Source organism: Syngnathus typhle, linkage group LG16 (genome assembly GCF_033458585.1).
Source record: "Syngnathus typhle isolate RoL2023-S1 ecotype Sweden linkage group LG16, RoL_Styp_1.0, whole genome shotgun sequence".
NCBI classification, from domain to species: Eukaryota; Metazoa; Chordata; class Actinopteri; order Syngnathiformes; family Syngnathidae; genus Syngnathus; species Syngnathus typhle.
The window spans coordinates 10,507,538-10,525,860 of NC_083753.1; the positions used below are offsets into that span (position 1 = coordinate 10,507,538).

The 18,323-nt window shown below is 40.4% G+C and overlaps 1 protein-coding gene across 8 annotated transcripts; it reads right to left on the reverse strand.

Annotated features, from left to right (window-relative positions):
* Positions 1-436: 436 nt before the first annotated feature.
* On the reverse strand, positions 437-13,788 carry snx14 (sorting nexin 14). 8 transcript variants are annotated; one of them, XM_061301505.1, is made up of 31 exons: positions 13,758-13,788; positions 13,406-13,459; positions 13,178-13,339; positions 12,990-13,110; positions 12,533-12,606; positions 12,022-12,100; positions 11,859-11,902; positions 11,644-11,731; positions 11,471-11,555; positions 11,244-11,400; positions 11,085-11,160; positions 10,934-10,978; positions 10,768-10,848; positions 10,540-10,654; positions 10,124-10,279; positions 9,913-10,037; positions 9,689-9,747; positions 9,504-9,530; positions 6,994-7,126; positions 6,360-6,546; positions 5,707-5,790; positions 5,531-5,631; positions 4,206-4,317; positions 3,946-3,986; positions 2,814-2,933; positions 2,319-2,442; positions 2,065-2,229; positions 1,740-1,835; positions 1,563-1,654; positions 1,046-1,102; positions 437-619 (listed from the first exon to the last, which is right to left on the reverse strand). In XM_061301505.1, exons 3-31 carry the CDS (start codon positions 13,312-13,314, stop codon positions 578-580), a joined length of 2,823 nt encoding a protein of 940 aa, XP_061157489.1. In that variant the 5' UTR covers positions 13,315-13,339; positions 13,406-13,459; positions 13,758-13,788; the 3' UTR covers positions 437-577. The 8 variants fall into 8 exon arrangements, with proteins under 8 accessions (XP_061157489.1, XP_061157490.1, XP_061157488.1 ...); XM_061301506.1 differs by lacking the exon at positions 13,758-13,788 and having other exon boundaries at positions 437-616; positions 13,406-13,621; XM_061301504.1 differs by lacking the exon at positions 13,758-13,788 and having other exon boundaries at positions 13,406-13,621.
* Between the last annotated feature and the right edge of the window lie 4,535 nt (positions 13,789-18,323).

Here is an 18,323-nt window from a genome sequence, read left to right on the forward strand (position 1 = left end):
TGATTATAATGACTGTGATTTATGAACATTATTTGCGTATAAATTATTAACATCAGTTGTGTCAACAAATATAACTTGTTTAAGTTTTGGATAACTGGAGTTTAATTTAGTTTAATATTCTAACTAATCTCATACTTATACTGCCATAGTTAAAATGATTATTTTTGGACAGAATTGTTTAAGCTTCCTCCTTTGCAAAAATAACTAGTTCGAAGAAAATTATTTCTGAACTGTCATGAGAATGAGACAGCAAAAATGAATAACATCAACGATAAGAAGTCTGAATAGAGTTGTTCTGCTATTTTGACAGATTATTAATAATATAGGACAACGTTTCTTAAACTGATGATGATATCTCATAGTGTTCCTATTTTTTAGTTTCTCACATATCAGTTCTGCTTAACAGTGATGAATAATCACTCAACATTTTCCAATCGCCAATGCAACACTGTCATTTTATTTGACATATCAAAGTACACATCATTTACAGCATAGGAAAACCAAACAAAGGTCAGTCGACAACAAAGTGCATTAAGCGTGCATTAAATAAATGTTACTTTTTGTCAGTTATTACAATTCACATCCAAGGAGCATTGATTGAAGACTCCTTCTGTACCTGCTGAGAAGATATGACAAAAGAAAGAAAAGTATTAACCACTTTCTGACAATTAGGTTGCAAGATTTTCAAGGACTTCTCTATACAGTTGCATACTTAAATGTTTATTTACTTGTGAATGAAATATCCAAAGTTGTATATGTATTTGTAGATTGAGTGGGAGGAATTTAAATTCTTCATGCCGAGTCTTAGAGCTGGATTTGGATTTTTAAAATATTGTCAGTATACAGTGCTTAACACATTTATTGGAGACCACCTATCATAGCAAAAAAAAATCCAAAATGTAAGTAAATAACTACAAACTAGACCATAATAAAAATAACAATAATAATTGGGGTTATTACGAAAGTGGAATGACGGTTGTGGTGGTCATAAATTTCTTCAGCACTGTATGTATGAGAATAAGGCTAAAACTAGCATGTGTTTTACCTTGTTCAGCTCTGGGAAAAGTTCTTGAATCGCAATATCCAAAAGAACATAGGTCAGCTGAGGATGACAAAAATATGAGAAACATTCAAGCTGATGACTCAATACATTACACAATTTTTACTTTTTAAAAAGAAAGCATCAAATCCTGCACAATATCATGCAGATCAAAAAGAAGAAGTACTAGAATTTCCAGTGCTGAAAACAATTCTTTCCAGAATTTGCTGACACTTTGAATACCGTTGTTTGACTTTCATTTCATTTTCTAAAATTGTTTGGTTGATCTTGAAGCGTTCAACATTGGACCTCCCACTAAAATATGATTATTACGGTTTGCTCCATTACATTCAGACGTTATATTCTATTGAAACATATCCATATTGGCCTTCGACCGCACAGTATTTGCCACAGCTAAGTGAAGTCCATTTTTCACCTTGACAGAACAGGCTATTAAGCGGCGGAGTAGGCGGTAGAAGAGGACGTGAGCCGTGCATGCGATGGCGTGGGCGAGTGTTGTTACCTGCTTGTTGACAACTGGCTGTTGCAGCCCATCAAAGAGGAGACATATGCCTTCGTACTTAGCCTCTTCGCCGATACATTTCCCCAGAAGGTCTGCAGATAAACGCTTTTTGAATTGGCAGCCACCCTTTTAAACGTCTTTGTGTCTTGTGAGGGGAAAACGCTGACAGGAAATTACCAGGAATGTATCTCATCATCTCTGCAAACGTCCTTTTTGCTCTCCTCTGCTTATCCTGAGCTGAGCGAGGTGGAGTGCTCTCACAAAAAACAGCATCTAGGGAAGCAAACAGATATTTCTCTGTGACTTTTTTTTTTCTTTTCTTCTTTTGAATGTATACGCACGACATTAGGGGTCAACAACCATTTTGAAACTGAGTTGCTTTTTTTGCCATAAAATCTTAATCCCAGAATTTTTCCATGTCCTTGTATGTGCAGATCATGGATAATAATTTGCTTTAAGGCAAGGTTGTTGACAAACAGTATAAATTGTCGAATTAGCGCACCTCTTAGCAGGGTGATGAGGGAGACCAGTCGATGTTCTTCCACCACCTGGTTCAGTTTTTGTTGAAGGTAGTAATCCGTATAGGCCTCTAGTGTGTTCTTGAACAGAATTCTTCCACCCATCAACAGGTGGTGCAACCAGTCAGGAATGTGGAAGACAACCCGGCCTGCCAAACAACAGGATAGCACCCCGTAATTTGTCAAAGTGCCGTAATATCATGGTTGAGATTTGACACTCTGACACATTTGTACTTACCGACATACATTAAATAGTCATACACCCCCTCCACAGTGAGGATTTCCATGAAGTAGTTCTGGTTGTGCCTCTTTTCGGCCATCTCGGATCGGTTGGCATTGTTTTTGAAGAGGTCGTTGAAGAGCTAAAAAAAAAAAGGGAGTCTGATTTTTTTGGTGGCTTCAATTGAACAGTCAATTAAAAATTCCTCCTACTAATGCTAATTTGCATGTTGCTGTTTTTTAGACAATGAGTGAAAACCATGGCCATTATTCACTTGAAAATTGAGAGGCACATATAGAAACTATTGTAATTTCATCGAATTTGAATGCAAATCCCCTCAAATTAAAGCTGAAAGTCTGTTTCTTTTATTTTGAATCCATTGTGGTGTTTAAAGCTAAAAGATGAGAGTTGTATTAATGTCCCAATATTTATGGACCTGACTACGGCATCCTCCCTCAAGGCGTTTTGGCTCTACTTGAACTGTAAGGTAAACGAAAGACAAAAGTGTCAAACCTTTTTATCGTTTTCTGAAGTGGGGCTCAGGATGGTGAGCTCAGGGCGGCTGGGTTTAGGTTTAGGTGACTCACAAGAGTTGAAGTAGGACTGGATGAACGGCTCAAGATGCTGTCCTTTCTAATGAACACAGTAAACAGTCAAAAATTAAGCGAATAATTCCTCTTACTGGTGAATACGACAAACTATGTTTTGACCAAGGTTCCATTTTTATGAGCGACTAAATTCCCAGGAACAGCTTTAATCTGTTGAAGCTTCATCTTAATGATGATAAACTAGTACATAAAAAATCTTTAATGCAGGGGTGTCAAACTCATTTTTTTCACGGGCCGCATTGTAGTCATAGGTTCTTTCGGAGGGCCATTATGACTGTCAACCCAAATAAATGTATGAGCACCTCATATTATATACAGTAAAAGCTACAAAACAAACTGACAAATAACTCGTTTTCAAATCAGACGAGTAAAAACTGGTCAAATATTAAAAAAAAAGAGATTAAAAGTGAATACAATTTGCAATTCTAGTAATGACACATGAATTTGATGCACAATTTGTCTTCGCGGGCCACATAAAATGATATGGCGGGCCGTATCTGGCCCCCGGGCCTTGAGTTTGACACTTGTGCGCTAGCGAGTTAGGAAAGGTGTTACATGGACCACAACTGTAGGCAATTGTGTGTCACCATACCTATGAGCGATTGCAATCAAGGCTATATAAGGACAGCAGCAGTAAGACTCGGGGGGCGAAGGATTGCATTGCTTTCTGCCGCTCCCCATGCGTCACAAAGCTCTTGTTTTCTAGTTAAGCTTGTATTTCCATGTGCTTATGGATTTTTGGGTGTAAACATGAACTCCTCTTTATAAATACGGACCATGTAAAGACGTGGATTCGATGTTAAAAAAAAATGAAGCAAAGATGGAGTTTAAATGCAGTGAAATAAATAATTGTCGGTTTTCCATTAAACTTGTCAGGCATTAGGTGCTATTAAGTGCTTTATATACTGCATCTATTTTGGAATGACTTAATCATTAAAGTGCTTTTGTCGCCATTATTCTCATCTAACTACCTCGTTCCTTAAACTCTCGTGAGAACAAATTGCACACGCATGCTCCTCTCGGAATGTATCACTTACCTCTTTTATCAGTTTGCTGGGAACGGACTTAATGATTTTCCCTGTAAAACATGCATAATTAATCTTAGTGATGAATGGTCATGTCTTGCCGTGATGTTTGCCACTGTCTGATTCCAAAAAGAACTTTTCCGCAAAAGCCAAGGTCAGGTCGATCAAACATTTAGCTTTCCCAACACACAGTAGTGGCCTGCTCAAATCGCATTCGGACTTTAGTCGCATTCTCTTCCTGATGTTGACACACTGTTTGAATCATACTGTACCGAGGTTCACATCAGGCAACATCTTGTCCAGGAACTGAGATTCCATACTGTGCGGAGACAGGAAGTCAGCTAGAAGTTGGCTGTTGCTCAGCTCGGGGTGCTGGAGGAGCTTCTGCACGATAAGCATGAGAAAAATTACAAACTTGAAATACCCGGAAAAAAAGCTCTTGATTATTGGGGAAACTTTTACTTAGTTGAACCCATTATCATGTCAGATGTCACGTGAGACACCAGGGAATACCACAACACTTCATTTTAGTGAGTGTGTTATTCCACGCTTTCCTTTTAGAGGGTTGTGTCATGCGATTACCAGTTACGACAAAGAGGAAATGCGTGATGATAACCAGAAACAGAACTATGACAGATTTAAAAAAAAAAAAAAAAGTCTAGCGCCTCAGTACAAAATGATGCAATACAATCCGTTATCAACTACAGATTTTTTTTTACTTTTTGTTGCTTGATTATACAGTAGTAGAATTATCTTTATACTTATCTGACAGTTTTAAACATGTTTTGTATGGTTAATGATAGTTTTAAAATGAGCCTGGATCAAATTAATACTTCACTTTACAATCATTCAGTGTTATATCTGAACAATGGGGTTTTTTTTCCTCAATTGGCTAAGTGAAATAACATGGTTGTGCTGCGTGGCGTCTATTTTCACACTGCTCTCAAAAATTCCTTCATCCATACTCCTCCGAGAGTTGAAATCAGGGTACATAACATTGTTACTTGATCTCTTGATGGGAAAAAAATAAAACTGTTTGCTTTCCAACACATCTGGTTCTATCTGGCTATAGCTGAAAGGCCATGAGATATGTAGGAATGTAAATGTTTTTCCCTTACAAAAAGAAAATTATCACCCATTTTTCTTAATGATTATTTTAATGTGTCCTTGTTGCTTGTTATCATAATTTATTTTTCTTTTGCTGATAATCTATAGTTTGCATGTAGCTAAGAGAACATTCTCACTTAATAAAAATTCAAATGGTATTGAAGTCATGGCGTCTTCAGCGGGTCAAGACTTTCAAGATAGTACGACAACACGAGAGTGGAACAATTTATAACGAATACATTGAGCTGTGTGTTGCATTGGAATAAGTGAAATCAATACAAATGACCGTTCTACATTTGTATGTCATTGTTAGCCTGTCATGCTCAAATTGAATTGCCTCAGAGCATAGAAAATAGAATTGTGAAATAGCGCATGGCTAGACGGTGGGGCGGACTAAAGCAATGGATTTACCAAACGCCAATTGAATTCCCATTCAGGAGGTCTTAATCTGCTTTTTTACTCCAACTAATATAATTCATCAGTCACCCACCTGAAGGTACTCCTGAAACTCCTCCCTCTTGGATGTGAGAAACTCATAATTCTTCGGGCCGATAATTCTCTTGGAAGGCAGCTGTGTGTCAGGAAACGAACCTGCGGGTTTAGAATTTGGAAACAAATTGGAACTTGGCTCCAAAAGGAAGTTATGTAACTCCGCCAAAAACCTACCGTGGAATTCCGTTAGCTTTGACTCAAGAACGTAAAACTCCAGGTATCTTCTGTATACAGACCAGTGCTCCGTTTCGTGACCCACTGTGGTAAAACACAAAAAGAAAACATTGAGGACCTGATTTATGATTATGAAGATTTTATGAGCTTTCCAACTATTCTTTAGGATCTCACAGACACAGGCTATAAGTCCTCAACAAGCTACAAAAATGGACAATTTGAAACTAAAAGGAATTGTCCCTCTCCCTTTGCAGCTGTAACAGCTTCCTCTTTTCTGGAATGACTTTATACAAGACAGTGGGGAATCACATGCTGGAATTGTTTGTCCAGTCATCCAGAAGATAGTATTCATGAAGTCACTTATGTTGGACGACCTGCTGGCGAACCAGGTCTGCTTTATCCACAGTAAAATCAAGAATGCCTTTCGTATCATGATGGGATATTCCTAAACTCATTCATTGCCATTGGAAACTGTATTTATCAAACTGGGAGATCTGGTAGTGATTAGAACCTCCATCTGAGTGAAGTAGTAAAATTACAAAACAAGACGGCAAACGTATGCGAGTCAACGGCACGTGGTATTTTTCGAATATAAGTTTGTGTTGAAACAATGGCGGTACAGCAAAAAAAAAAAGTGGTTGACCTTATCTTACCTGCTTTCCGGTCATTCCGCTCCACGTCAATGCAGAACACTGGGATTCGCTCCCTCTTCACGTCATCGTCGTAGAAATCGATGTAAGGGATGGTGATGCTCCAGGCGGAGAGATTCCGTGGGGTGCTGGGAGTGGAGGCTGCCTCTATCGGGGAGTCATCCTCCAGCACCATCATGGCTTCCTCTACCTAGAATGTAGACAGAAGTGTCTATTCAATTATAGGCTTCATGGTGTGAAGTAATATTAAAAAATGCATTTCACGCCGACATCTGTCAAACCCTTTGCTTCACTTTTCCTAATCTGTAATCACTGAACTAACAATGGGGCCTTTTTGTCAACATTGATGGCAATCAAGGGAAATCACAAGGAAAACAGGATACCAACATTGTGTTTAGGAAACTGTTCCGTAGCCTTGACTGAGGGTGAGGAAACGCTTGAAAACAATACATTTGAGACCTCGCTCACTAGCGCCCTCGTGTGGTGCATTTCAGGACAGTGCAGAATATTGCTCCTCTTATTGCACATATAAACAGACACCACAATAACACTGAACAGGGATGAGTCTGAATACATTGTCTTTAATTTATTCAAAACTATGCGAAGATTAGAGTGTGTATGTTTGCCTTTGCCTCACCAAATCGTCCTCTCCCTCAACGAGCCCATAGGCTGGCAGCATGGCTCCCTCCATGGTTGTGCTCTTGAAAACACCCTTGATCTTGCTGCCAATGCGGCTGATCCCAAAGGACTCGCCTCTCTTTGACGTGCTCCTGCAGGCCAAAGGGGGAAGGGGGCTTATTAGACAATGCTCAATTGAAGAGATGTGCTTGGCTTCAGAGAGAGAGAGAGAAAAAAAAAGGGGGAGGAAAGCCCAGACAGCTTAGCAAAATGACAGGGAAGGAATTGTAGCACATAGCAAGGGAGGGGAACGACCAGCACACTGCAGTATATCATCACTGCACATCAGGGAGAAGGGAAAGCTGAGGAAGCCAAGCCAAAAGCCAGAGCACATTCGTGGAATGAAATGTCTCAATGGGGTACCATGGGAACGAAAGCAAATAAAGCGTACAGCAATTTCATGAGCAGAGGTCTTGATACTAACTAGAAAAAGGCAGCCAGGCAATAACTGATTGCTGACAGAGAGCTGACAAACATCAATAACTGTCTCAAGCATAGAAAAGACTATCATTTCAAACCAATAGACACCATTACAGCAGTTCTTGAAAAATCCGACAGGTAAGAGAAATGACAAGGAAATTGCCCCTCAAGTAATCTTTAAATACTTCAGCTGTCATTCAAAATATGCTTTGAAATGGGACAATAATCTCAGAAAATGTCAAGAGGATTTGTTTAAAACATGAAGGCGACAAGTAGCAAATGATTTGACCTTTCATCTCAACTCGATTAGACATCCTGGGGGGTTGAATGAGATTTACAATGAAAAAAAAACTGACTGTTAAGATGATCAATTTATCACTCTACCCTGGAGAGGGCTCATAAAGAAAAAGCTCTATAAAAAAAAATAAAAAAAAGCTTAAAACCTGTGCACAGCCAGGAATAAGAAACGTCCCCCTTAAAGATGTGAGATTGGATTAAATATCCTTTCAAATCAGCATGACACAGCATAATCAATCATGAAAGGTAAAAGGTTGTTTAAAATCAATAGTGTTCTTGCTTGGACAGAACTTTTTTAACTTGGATTAATGATTATTTAATCATTAATCCAAGCTAAAAAGGTTTGAAGGCTGTGCCCTGCAACGTGTCGGAAAGGATCGTGTCCTGAAAAATCTGAAAAAGGGTTGGATCTTCTTTCAAACTCAATATGGTGTAAGTGTAACATTTGGAGGACATCAGTTGGGATTTGTGTTGACACCAAAAACAGAACACAGAAGTTACCCAACAGCAGGAAGTGATGTTGTTTTGGTCGGATCAATGACCAAATCAAAGCTTTCCAAAAATAATGGCCTAGGCTGTTTTTTTGTTTTTGTTTTTGTTTTAGAAGAAATGAGAAACCAAATACTGATTATATTATATGAATTAATAGTTTACTTCCAGTGGTAGAATTAAATAATTTGATTGGTTCAGGATTTTTTTTTTCTTGACAAAACATGACTTGGGCCATTATTTGAGGAAGCTAATGATATTCAAGAGTTAACGTTAGGGTACACAGCAATACATCGGTAGTGATGACAAATAAAAAAAGAGGTCGGCTGCATGCTACTGTTTGGATCAGCCTGGCGGCAAAGTGGACAGCATGACATCACATTGGACCAGAGCTGGGGCTATGGATGGACCCTGACTTACTTGGGTGATAAGGAGTGGCGGTATGGAAAAGTTGTTAACGTGGGCTGAGCATGGAAGGAGTTAAAAGATGCAGGTGAAGAGCTGCCAGAGACGATGAACTGTGAGGAGGGGGACTCGGGGCTCCAGTCCCAGGAACTATAAGCAGAACAGGGTCCCCCAAAGACAAAAAGGAGCGAGAGGATGGATCATAGAAAGGCAGGCAGCATGGTGTTGATAGGACCAAGATGGACACACAGAGCATGACGTAGCGTAGCGAAAGGAGCCCAGACATGGAATCAATGGAATAATGAGAGTAGGTGATGATGTTAGTTCAGTCTCCTTCATGCTTTTGTGTTAAAATGCAGTGCAAGTGTCTCTTCTGCTCTAAAAACTGCCTTTGTAACAAAGTAAACAAACAAAGGCAACGAACAGCTGACATTTCACATTCCAATGATGCAGGATTTTTTTTTTTTTTAAAGTCACGAGTGAACAAAGCAAAGTGGAAAATCTCAATCAATTCAAAATAAGGAAAAGTACTTGAACAATCTGATGAAATCCATAAAGCTGCATTTAATACCTTTACTATGATTGGAGGTGGGTATTCTGTAAACCGTGTGTCCCGGAATAAGTATATTGACTCTTAATACAGCGCAAAAACTAAATGACTCAAATATTTTGAGGTTTGATTCGCAAAAAAAGGCCATTATTGTACTATCCCAATAATGCAAAGTTGCCTCCCCTTGGAAGGTCAGGCAACAATGGAATTGTTATAAAGGCAGCATCGACTTGTGTAGAAGAGTCAAGCGAAAATGGCATGTCAGCCAGCCACTTGTTCCAATCAGGACAGCGATGCCTTGTACTCACCGGATGTCATCCATACTGATGCTATTTCTGGAACAATATGCATAAGGAATTAGTGGCAGGGCCTGGGGCCACATTTGCATCCCACCTCGCGACAGATAGATAAAAACCATTAAGTCACTTTGCTGAAAGAAATTCTGCTACATTGCACCTTTTTCTTTTGGATGGCACACACAAATGACACCTACCTGCTCATTTTAGAATTCCTGGCAGGGGATTCAGCCCCTCTTAGAAGTTGTCGAAAATACTGCAGAAGAGCAAAAAAATTATATGTCAAAATATATGCAGTGTAAAAATATAATAGTACAGTAGATATGGTTCATTTTAACAGCGTAAGAATATTTTAATATCGCCCACCCTGGCTGTGTGATTGTGGATAAATATGCATGTGCTTTTTGGTATGTGTGCTAACCTCATCACTGTGGCAGAACATGGGCGTGAAAACGTTCTCCAGAAGAGAGAGGACATGCTCGTACGCTTCAAATAAACATCGCATGGTTTGCAGTTTCACCACCTCCTCATATGGACCTTCAGCAACTGAGAAAGCACGGACCGTAAAGCAATTGATTTATGTCCAACTGTGACTCTTATGGTGCAAATGCAAATTAGAGTATGTCACACACTGTTGCGTATCTCCTCCACAATAAAGGGGTCAAAGCGGATCTTGTCGACACTCTCGTCTAAACAGTAGGTCTCGTAGATCTTCTTCACCTCCTCGTGAAGCATCATCTTCTCTGTGTTGGGCAGTTCGGGGCACAATATCCTGTCGTTGAACTCCTCTGGGACATTAGAGGTGAAACGGTAACCGATGACAGACTGGTTAGGTGATGGGGAAATGAAGCTTCGAATTTGCTTCATGAACCAGTCGTTATATTTTTTTACTCCTCTAGATGGCAGTGTTGGTTTAACGGCAGTGTGCTTTCTGTCCAATGTTGAACAGAAAATGCAACTTTCCAATGATAGTTTGCAATTCAATCAATTAAAATATTACAGTCTATGTTTACAGAAGCAAACTTTGACAGGAATGGGACGCACTTACCGACCGCAAGGCAGAACTGAAGCACGTGAACGGCTCCCTCTTGCTTCAAAAAGTTCATGAAGCGGAAGAGTAGGTCTTGCTGCTCTCGGATTTCTTTTAACTCCAGCTTTAGAACCTGCCAAGTGAGATTTTTTTTTTAGCATAATGTAAATCCAAGTTGAATTGAATTGTTGAAGTGGAATTGAAAGCACTGTTCATTGTCTTTGTAATGATACACAAAGAGCTTACTGAAGGCTTTCTGCTACGGGGATCAGAGTATTTTTGAAGGAAAGGAACCAGCATCGAAGTTGGCTCAGTGGCTTCTTCGGGCTTATGTAGGGAGGTACAAACAAATGTAATTATTTACAGACAAATTAGTTCTAATTAATTTTAATACACTTCAACGGTTACTTACCGGAGAATTGTCAATGAAGAGCAGAAGCAAATGATTCACAGTGTCCTGAAAAGCAAACAATTGGAAAACAAATGTTACTTAGTGGGCTACGTTTTTTATTTTGCCTTTTCTATCCAGTTTTGGGTTCGAGAATCAGTCTGACTACACTCACGGGATCGGCCAAGAAGTCCATCGACGGGAGAAAGACAGAGCCAGCCAGGATTTCTCTTATCAGCAAAGTAAGAGATCTGATTGCCACAAAATGAAAGAATGTCTATTTTGAAAGTCAATACTGTTGTGACACTAATGTATGGAACATTTGGTGGATTACCTGCAGTCTGTAGCCTTAGGTGGCAGGATGTAAGGAAAAAGCATCTCAGTCAACTTCCTAAGATAGAGAAGTTCATCTCTGCGACTGCGGAGTGCGACATGAAGGTCAGGACCATATTCCTCCAGGGCAGCTTGTTGAAGGAACTCTGCATTCTTCACTAAAGAGCAGAAAAGAAACATTTAGCTTTTACATGATGAATTTGGACTAGGTGGTGGTATTAAAAGTACCTCTCTGCTGAGCTTTAGCAATTATTTCAATGTGCTTCATGGAAGCTTTCAGAAGTTTTCGGGTGATGAGGGACGCCACGTCAACCTGAGACATAATTCAATCCAACCCCAAAAAAATTAAAATACGTATTCTTGATGTATTTTGGATTACATTTTCCAGCGTGATTAGTCACCTTCTGGATCCGGCGCACCAACACGGCAGAGAAAAAACGTAAAGTCGCCCTCAGCTCATCAACAAACGCCTCGTCATCTGTGACGTCTCTGAAGAAATAAGCAAGGTTACAAATTACAATCCTTACAGTATTATATCATGGCAAAAGCTTAATTTTATATTGTTATAAAATGTAAAAGACTGGGTGTACAGCGGGCAACCACAAAAACGTCCTACCTATACCAAGGATACACAAAGTTTTCAAGAACAAGCTCCAGAATCTAGATGAGGAGAATAATTTACAATTATTACAAATTACAATTATAAAATTACAAGAAATGTACAATATGTTTATAGAATATTTAGTCATTAGCCAATATATTGTCATTTTATATCTTACCTCTGAAAGAGAAGCATCAACCTTAGAGGAAACTTTCAAGTCAAGCCATGGTTGATAGTTTTCCAGTAATAAAGTAGGTCTAACATGAATGAGCAAAGATACAGAGGGTCCTTAGTTTACATTAATTTGACAGACAATATATCATGCAATGCAAACAAATGTCATGCAATATATTTTACTCCTTTCCATTGTATATTTTATATATTAAGTGATAAAAAGTGCTCAGATATATGCATTTTATCGAATTAAGAATTTAGTACAGTATTCCAAGTGCAGTTTAAATCGACAACGTACTATCAGTACTCTGCTGGAATATTATGAGCGCCCCACTACCCCCTCCCGAATGTCCGCTGGAGGGCAGTATAACCTAACAAATATGATAGAACGCGTAATGTTTGAAAAACACGGTCGAATTATTTTACATATTATCATGGGCAGAATAATTCATGGGGTGAGTAGCTTTAAAGTCATTTCCAGTTTTGAGTGACAGTGCAACATACTGGTAACTCACCTGTGTCTTTTGCACCTGATCTTGCCACAAACAGCACAGCTGTGCCCCAGCGGAAACAACTCCTGCTGGTAGCACTGTCAAAGAATCAACACAGAGAAAATTCTATTCATGCATAAATGCATAACTGTATTCAAAACAAATGACTAAAAACAATTTTTATAAACACTGAAATATTATTATTTCCTCAAAATAGTGGCACATAATCACTCGTGTTACATTTCTTTAATACATACTATAACAACTATTAAAAAAAATAAAAAAAGAGGTGCTGCGATAAGGCATCTGTTAAGCTGAAGTTTACTGTGGAGTTAACAGGAAGTACTATTGTATGGAGTGAGGCGCATTTTGGAACTTTGAAGACTAAGTGAACCGAGCATCTTTACAAAGGCAAATGTTTTTTGAATTAACAGTAATATGGTTATATTGTATACCAGTAAATCCAAGTACCTTCATTTACCTTTATCTTTGGCTTGACGTTGACCAGGATGTTTGGTAGCAAAGACTCTGGTCCCAAGGAGCAGTAGAATGTAACCACACCAGCGAGAAAGGACCAGATCACCATGATGATGTGAATGTACCTGGTTTTAAATCGGAGCGCAAATTGGGATCTACGGGAAACTGATTAACCAAGCCCACTACTGTTACCTGTTTAACACCACCGTGGACAGGAGTAGGACCAGTAAAATGAAGCAGAATATGGGATACTGTCGGCCCAAATCCCTGACCAGATCCAGCTTCATTTTTCGTCGTATGCGTTGCAAACAAACCCTGATGCATCCCATCGTTTATCCCTCAAGCGTACTAACACTGCAAAATAAGATCGCATGCAGTAAACTGGCGATTATTATACTATCAATGTGTATTTTAACTTACCTGTCAATCGGGTTGCTGGAATGGGTCACGTTTCCGTGTAGTCGTTTGCAGATGTTACATCGTACACTAATGGTTTAAGCGTTAACATGAAACTTACAATCCGATCGAGCGGTGTTGTTTAGCTACCACCATTCTGTACTGTCACTTGAGCCCGTTAAAGGGGCGTCAAACAGAGGTGGGGGGCTGCCGACGCGTCGGCGTGATGTCATCTCCGCTCTGCACGAGAAAGCGTTCGATGTACAGCACAGTTCATTGAGTACAAAGCGTAGCTTTATATAAGAATAATTCACATCCAGTACCATACCGCCAGTGTCTTTGGACATTGAACCGTCGCCATTTTTATTTTATTTGTTGTTATGTTTATTCTCTTACATAACCTTTGTAAAGAGCACAGATTCACGTTACTTTTGTTAGCGTGTTTTTATTTCCTGAACAAGCCTCATCACAATGATATTCATCCGCTGACCAATCACACCTCCACACCGCACGGAGAAGGGCAACAAAAAGTAGAGCATACCAAACAATGCAATATGCAAACGAGAAACAACACTTCCAAGTCAATACATAACAATTCCTCTCTTCCAGCTTTGATGCACCAATAATCATCAAATAAAAAAAATATAAGTACTATGTTTCTATGTGCTATTAAGTGTATACTTTTCTTTTTAGAGGCATTTCAAAATTCACAACAATTTTCAACATCAAATATTAACAACTTTTTTTTTTTTTCTTTTAAAGAACATTTGTTTCCTTTCAACATTTATAAATCAAGTCTGTCTGGTGGTTTGCGAACCCTCTCAGGATATCTGCGTCCAGGAGGATCAGGTAGGTTTGTCATTGGTTTGTGTATGTCCATTATCTCCGGTGTGGACATGTTTTCCTCAGGTGTGATGTCAGAGGCTGGAGTACTGTCCTTAGGGTTTTGTGGGACAGTAGGTGTGGTAGTTTGAGTAGCGGCATTTCCAGGTGATGCGTCCAAAAGTTGATCAACATGTCTGCGCCAGACGACATTAGGCTCAACACTCACTGTATATGAGAGTGGTCCAGTTTGTGTCAAAATTTCCGCATGTTGCCACTTGTCGCCTTGGTTACGATAGTCTCTTGCCAATACTTTTTGTCCGATGTCAAATGATCTTAGTTTCCTTTGTAACTGAGTTGGTGAACATTGTCTGTTTGAAACATGTTCTCGGATGTCAGGTTTCAGGAGATCTAAACGAGATCTTAGGTTTCTTCCCATGAACAACATTGCAGGTGACTGTCCAGTAGTAGTATGTGGAGTGTTTCTGTAGGCTAGCAGAAAGTTGGCGATTTTCTGCTGTAGTGGAACTTCCTCCCTCCTACTGGCTTTCATCGACTGTTTGAAAGTTTGTACAAAACGTTCAGCAAGTCCATTCGTCGCAGGGTGGTGAGGAGCAGAAGTAAGGTGTTTTATTCCGTTGCTTTTCAGGAAGATCTGAAACTCCTCACTAGTAAACTGGGTACCATTGTCACTTACAAGCTGAAGAGGGTATCCTGTACGTGCAAAAAGCATCTGTAACTGGTTCACTGTTACAGTTGTAGTTGCTTTTTTTACAGTGAAAACCTCGGGCCATTTTGAATGAGCGTCGACCACAATAAGGAACATGTGATCCATGAAAGGTCCAGCATAGTCAATGTGAATGCGTTGCCATGGGGCAACAGGCCATTCCCAAGTGTGGACAGGGGCAATCTGAGGTGAGCGCTGAGTCTGGTGACATCCTCTGCATGTTTTGACCAGAGTTTCAATTTGGTTGTCAAGGCCAGGCCACCACACATAACTTCTAGCAAGACTCTTCATCTTAACTACCCCCATGTGCCCATCATGCAGCGAGTTTAGAACTTTGGATCGCAGTTTGGGAGGTACAACAACGCGTGACCCCCACAGGACACATCCTTGGGACACAGTAAGCTGGTCTTTTCTGGTGAAATAGTCCTTAAGTTCAGTATCTGCATGCATTGGCCAGCCATTAACAGTTAAGTCATACACTCGAGATAGCAGAGGGTCGTTTCTTGTTTCTTTGCTTATTTGAGCGCAAGTCACCGGAAGTGGTTCCATTTGCAGCATGTGAAGATTTAAAGCAGGATCAGTAGCCTTCTCTGTCAGTGGTTGAGGAAGGCGAGAGAGACCATCTGCATTTCCGTGTAGTTTCGTCCCTTTATAGTCTATGGTATAGGTGTGTGCTCCAAGAAAGAGAGCCCAACGTTGTAAACGAGCGGCGGCCATAGCAGGAACACCTTTCTTTGGACTGAAAATGGAAACAAGAGGCTGGTGATCTGTAATCAGCATGAAGTGTTTTCCATACAGGTATTGGTTAAACTTCTTAACACCCCACACTAAGCTTAAAGCTTCTCTGTCAATCTGTGCATAATTACGCTCTGCTGGTGATAAAGAGCGTGATGCAAAGGCAATGGGGCGTTCAGAGCCATCAGTCATTTTGTGAGATAGAACTGCACCAATGCCATAAGGTGAAGCGTCACAGGCTAGACATAGGGGAAGCTTTGGATCAAAGTGTGTGAGCACCTTGTCTGAAATAATGAGTTCCTTTGCCTTTGTAAATGCCTGTTCACAGTCTTTAGTCCAGTCCCACTTTGCCTTTTGGTGCAGTAGTGCATTCAGTGGGTGCAGCACAGTGGAAAGGTTTGGCAAAAACTTGTGATAATAGTTAACAAGGCCAAGAAATGAGCGTAACTGGGTGACATTTTCTGGTTGTGGAGAATTTACTACAGCTTCAATTTTGTCTTGCGTTTTGTGAAGTCCGTGCTTGTCTATTTTGTGTCCACAATACTCAATGGACTCCTTGAAAAACTCACATTTCTTTTTGTTTGCTTTTAGACCATATTCTTCCAGTTTCGTTAGAACTGCATTCAAGTTTTGCAAGTGTGACTCTTTGTCCCAACCAGTAACAATAATATCATCCAAGTAACATTGAGTACCTGGGATTCCTTGTAGCACTTGGTCCATTGCACGTTGCCATATCGCAGGGGCACTTGTAATACCAAATACAAGCCGGTTGTATTGGTATAGTCCTTTGTGAGTATTTATGGTGAGGTACTTGCGTGAACTTTCATCCATTTCCATCTGTAGATATGCTTGTGCGAGGTCAATCTTTGTGAAGTGCTCACCATTTGCTAGAGATGCAAAAATGTCATCGATGCGAGGGAGTGGATACTGGTCTGCATGCATGACAGGGTTAACAGTTACTTTGAAATCACCACAAATGCGCACTTTGTCTGAAGATTTCTTGGCAACAGGTACGATTGGTGTAGCCCACTCAGACCAGTCCACTTTGGATACTATTCCTTGATCCATGAGATTTTGCAGCTCAGCTTCAACTTTTGGGCGTAGCGCATATGGAACAGGGCGTGCTTTATGAAACTTTGCTTTTGCACCTTCTTCCAGCTCGAGACGTGCTTTGATGTGTTTCATTGTTCCTATGCCTTCGCTGAACACATGTGCATGTTTATCCAGTATCTCAGTTAACTTCATGTCTGTGAGCTGTTTGGAGGCTATGTGCATGGACTTTATTTCATGCCAGTTAAGCTTGATTTGTCGTAGCCATCTACGACCAAATAGTGGTACACCTCCCTCTTTAAGGACGAACAGCTCAAGATTGCACTTTTGGTTTCTGTATTTCACTTTCACTTTGAGTTTTCCCAGTGGTGCAACCTTTTCTCCTGTGTATGTCTTCAGTTTTACACTGGTGCGTGACAGTTTAGTGTCTGGGAACATTTTCTTGTAGTCGTTGAATGATATGATCGACAGTGCTGACCCTGTGTCCAGTTCCATTTTTAATGGCACTCCATTAATTTTTGGTGTCAGCCAAATCACATCACCGTCATTCTCTTCTGTAGCACACAGCCCTAAACAAGCCAATTCTTCCTCACTTGAACTGTCAGAATCTGTCTGTGCTACTTTGTGCAATTTTTGTCCTTTTCTTATATTGTGTTTATCTTTTGCATTACTGTACTTTGATTTACACATCTTCTGTATGTGCCCTCTTCTATCACATTGTCGGCAGTCTTTATCCTTAAACCAACACTCTGCGGGGTCATGTGACTGTTTACCGCATCTGAAACAGGGCTTTGCTTTGGTATTATGCCGTTTGGTGTGCAGTTTAAACACAGAGCTTGTGGCTGCGTTTTTACCTTGAAGCTCCGTCGCATCCCTTGCTGCTGTCTCCGCTGAAACAGCTATTTCCACTGCTCGTTGCAAGGTGAGTTTGTCCTCCGTCAAAAGCCGTTTCTGAATGCTCTCGTTGTGCAGCCCGCACACGAACCTGTCCCTCAGAGCATCTGAAAGTCCGTCTCTGAACTGACAGTGTTCGGCCAGTTTCCTCAGTTCTGCGATGTACTCTGACACCGTCTCCGTCCTTGACTGGTTTCTCTTGTGAAATCTAAAGCGCTCAGCAATCACCAATGGAGATTCACCAACGTTCCTGTGTATCGAATCTCTTAGTAGCCAGAGAGAAGTGGGTAGCTGCCGTCGACGCTGGTAAATGCCTTGATGTCATTTTCGTGGACTTTAGCAAAGCCTTTGACAGAGTACCTCACATGCGTCTCCTGCTTAAACTCCAAAGGGTTGGTGTAACTGGGAAGATCTTATCCTGGATTGCTGACTTTCTGGAAGGACGTTATATGCGAGTGAAAGTCAACGACGCATACTCAGCGCCTGTGCTTATGTCTAGTGGAGTGCCACAAGGATCGGTCCTTGGACCCGAACTCTTCAAGCTCTATGTCAACGATCTCCCGAAGGAACTGAACATTGAGTGTTTACTGTACGCGGATGATTTAAAACTTTGGGCTGAAGTTACTAGCGTCGAGGATGCTGACCGTTTCCAAGACGTGTTAGATAGGCTCCAAAGTTGGACGGAAAAATGGCTGCTTCCAATAAACCATGCCA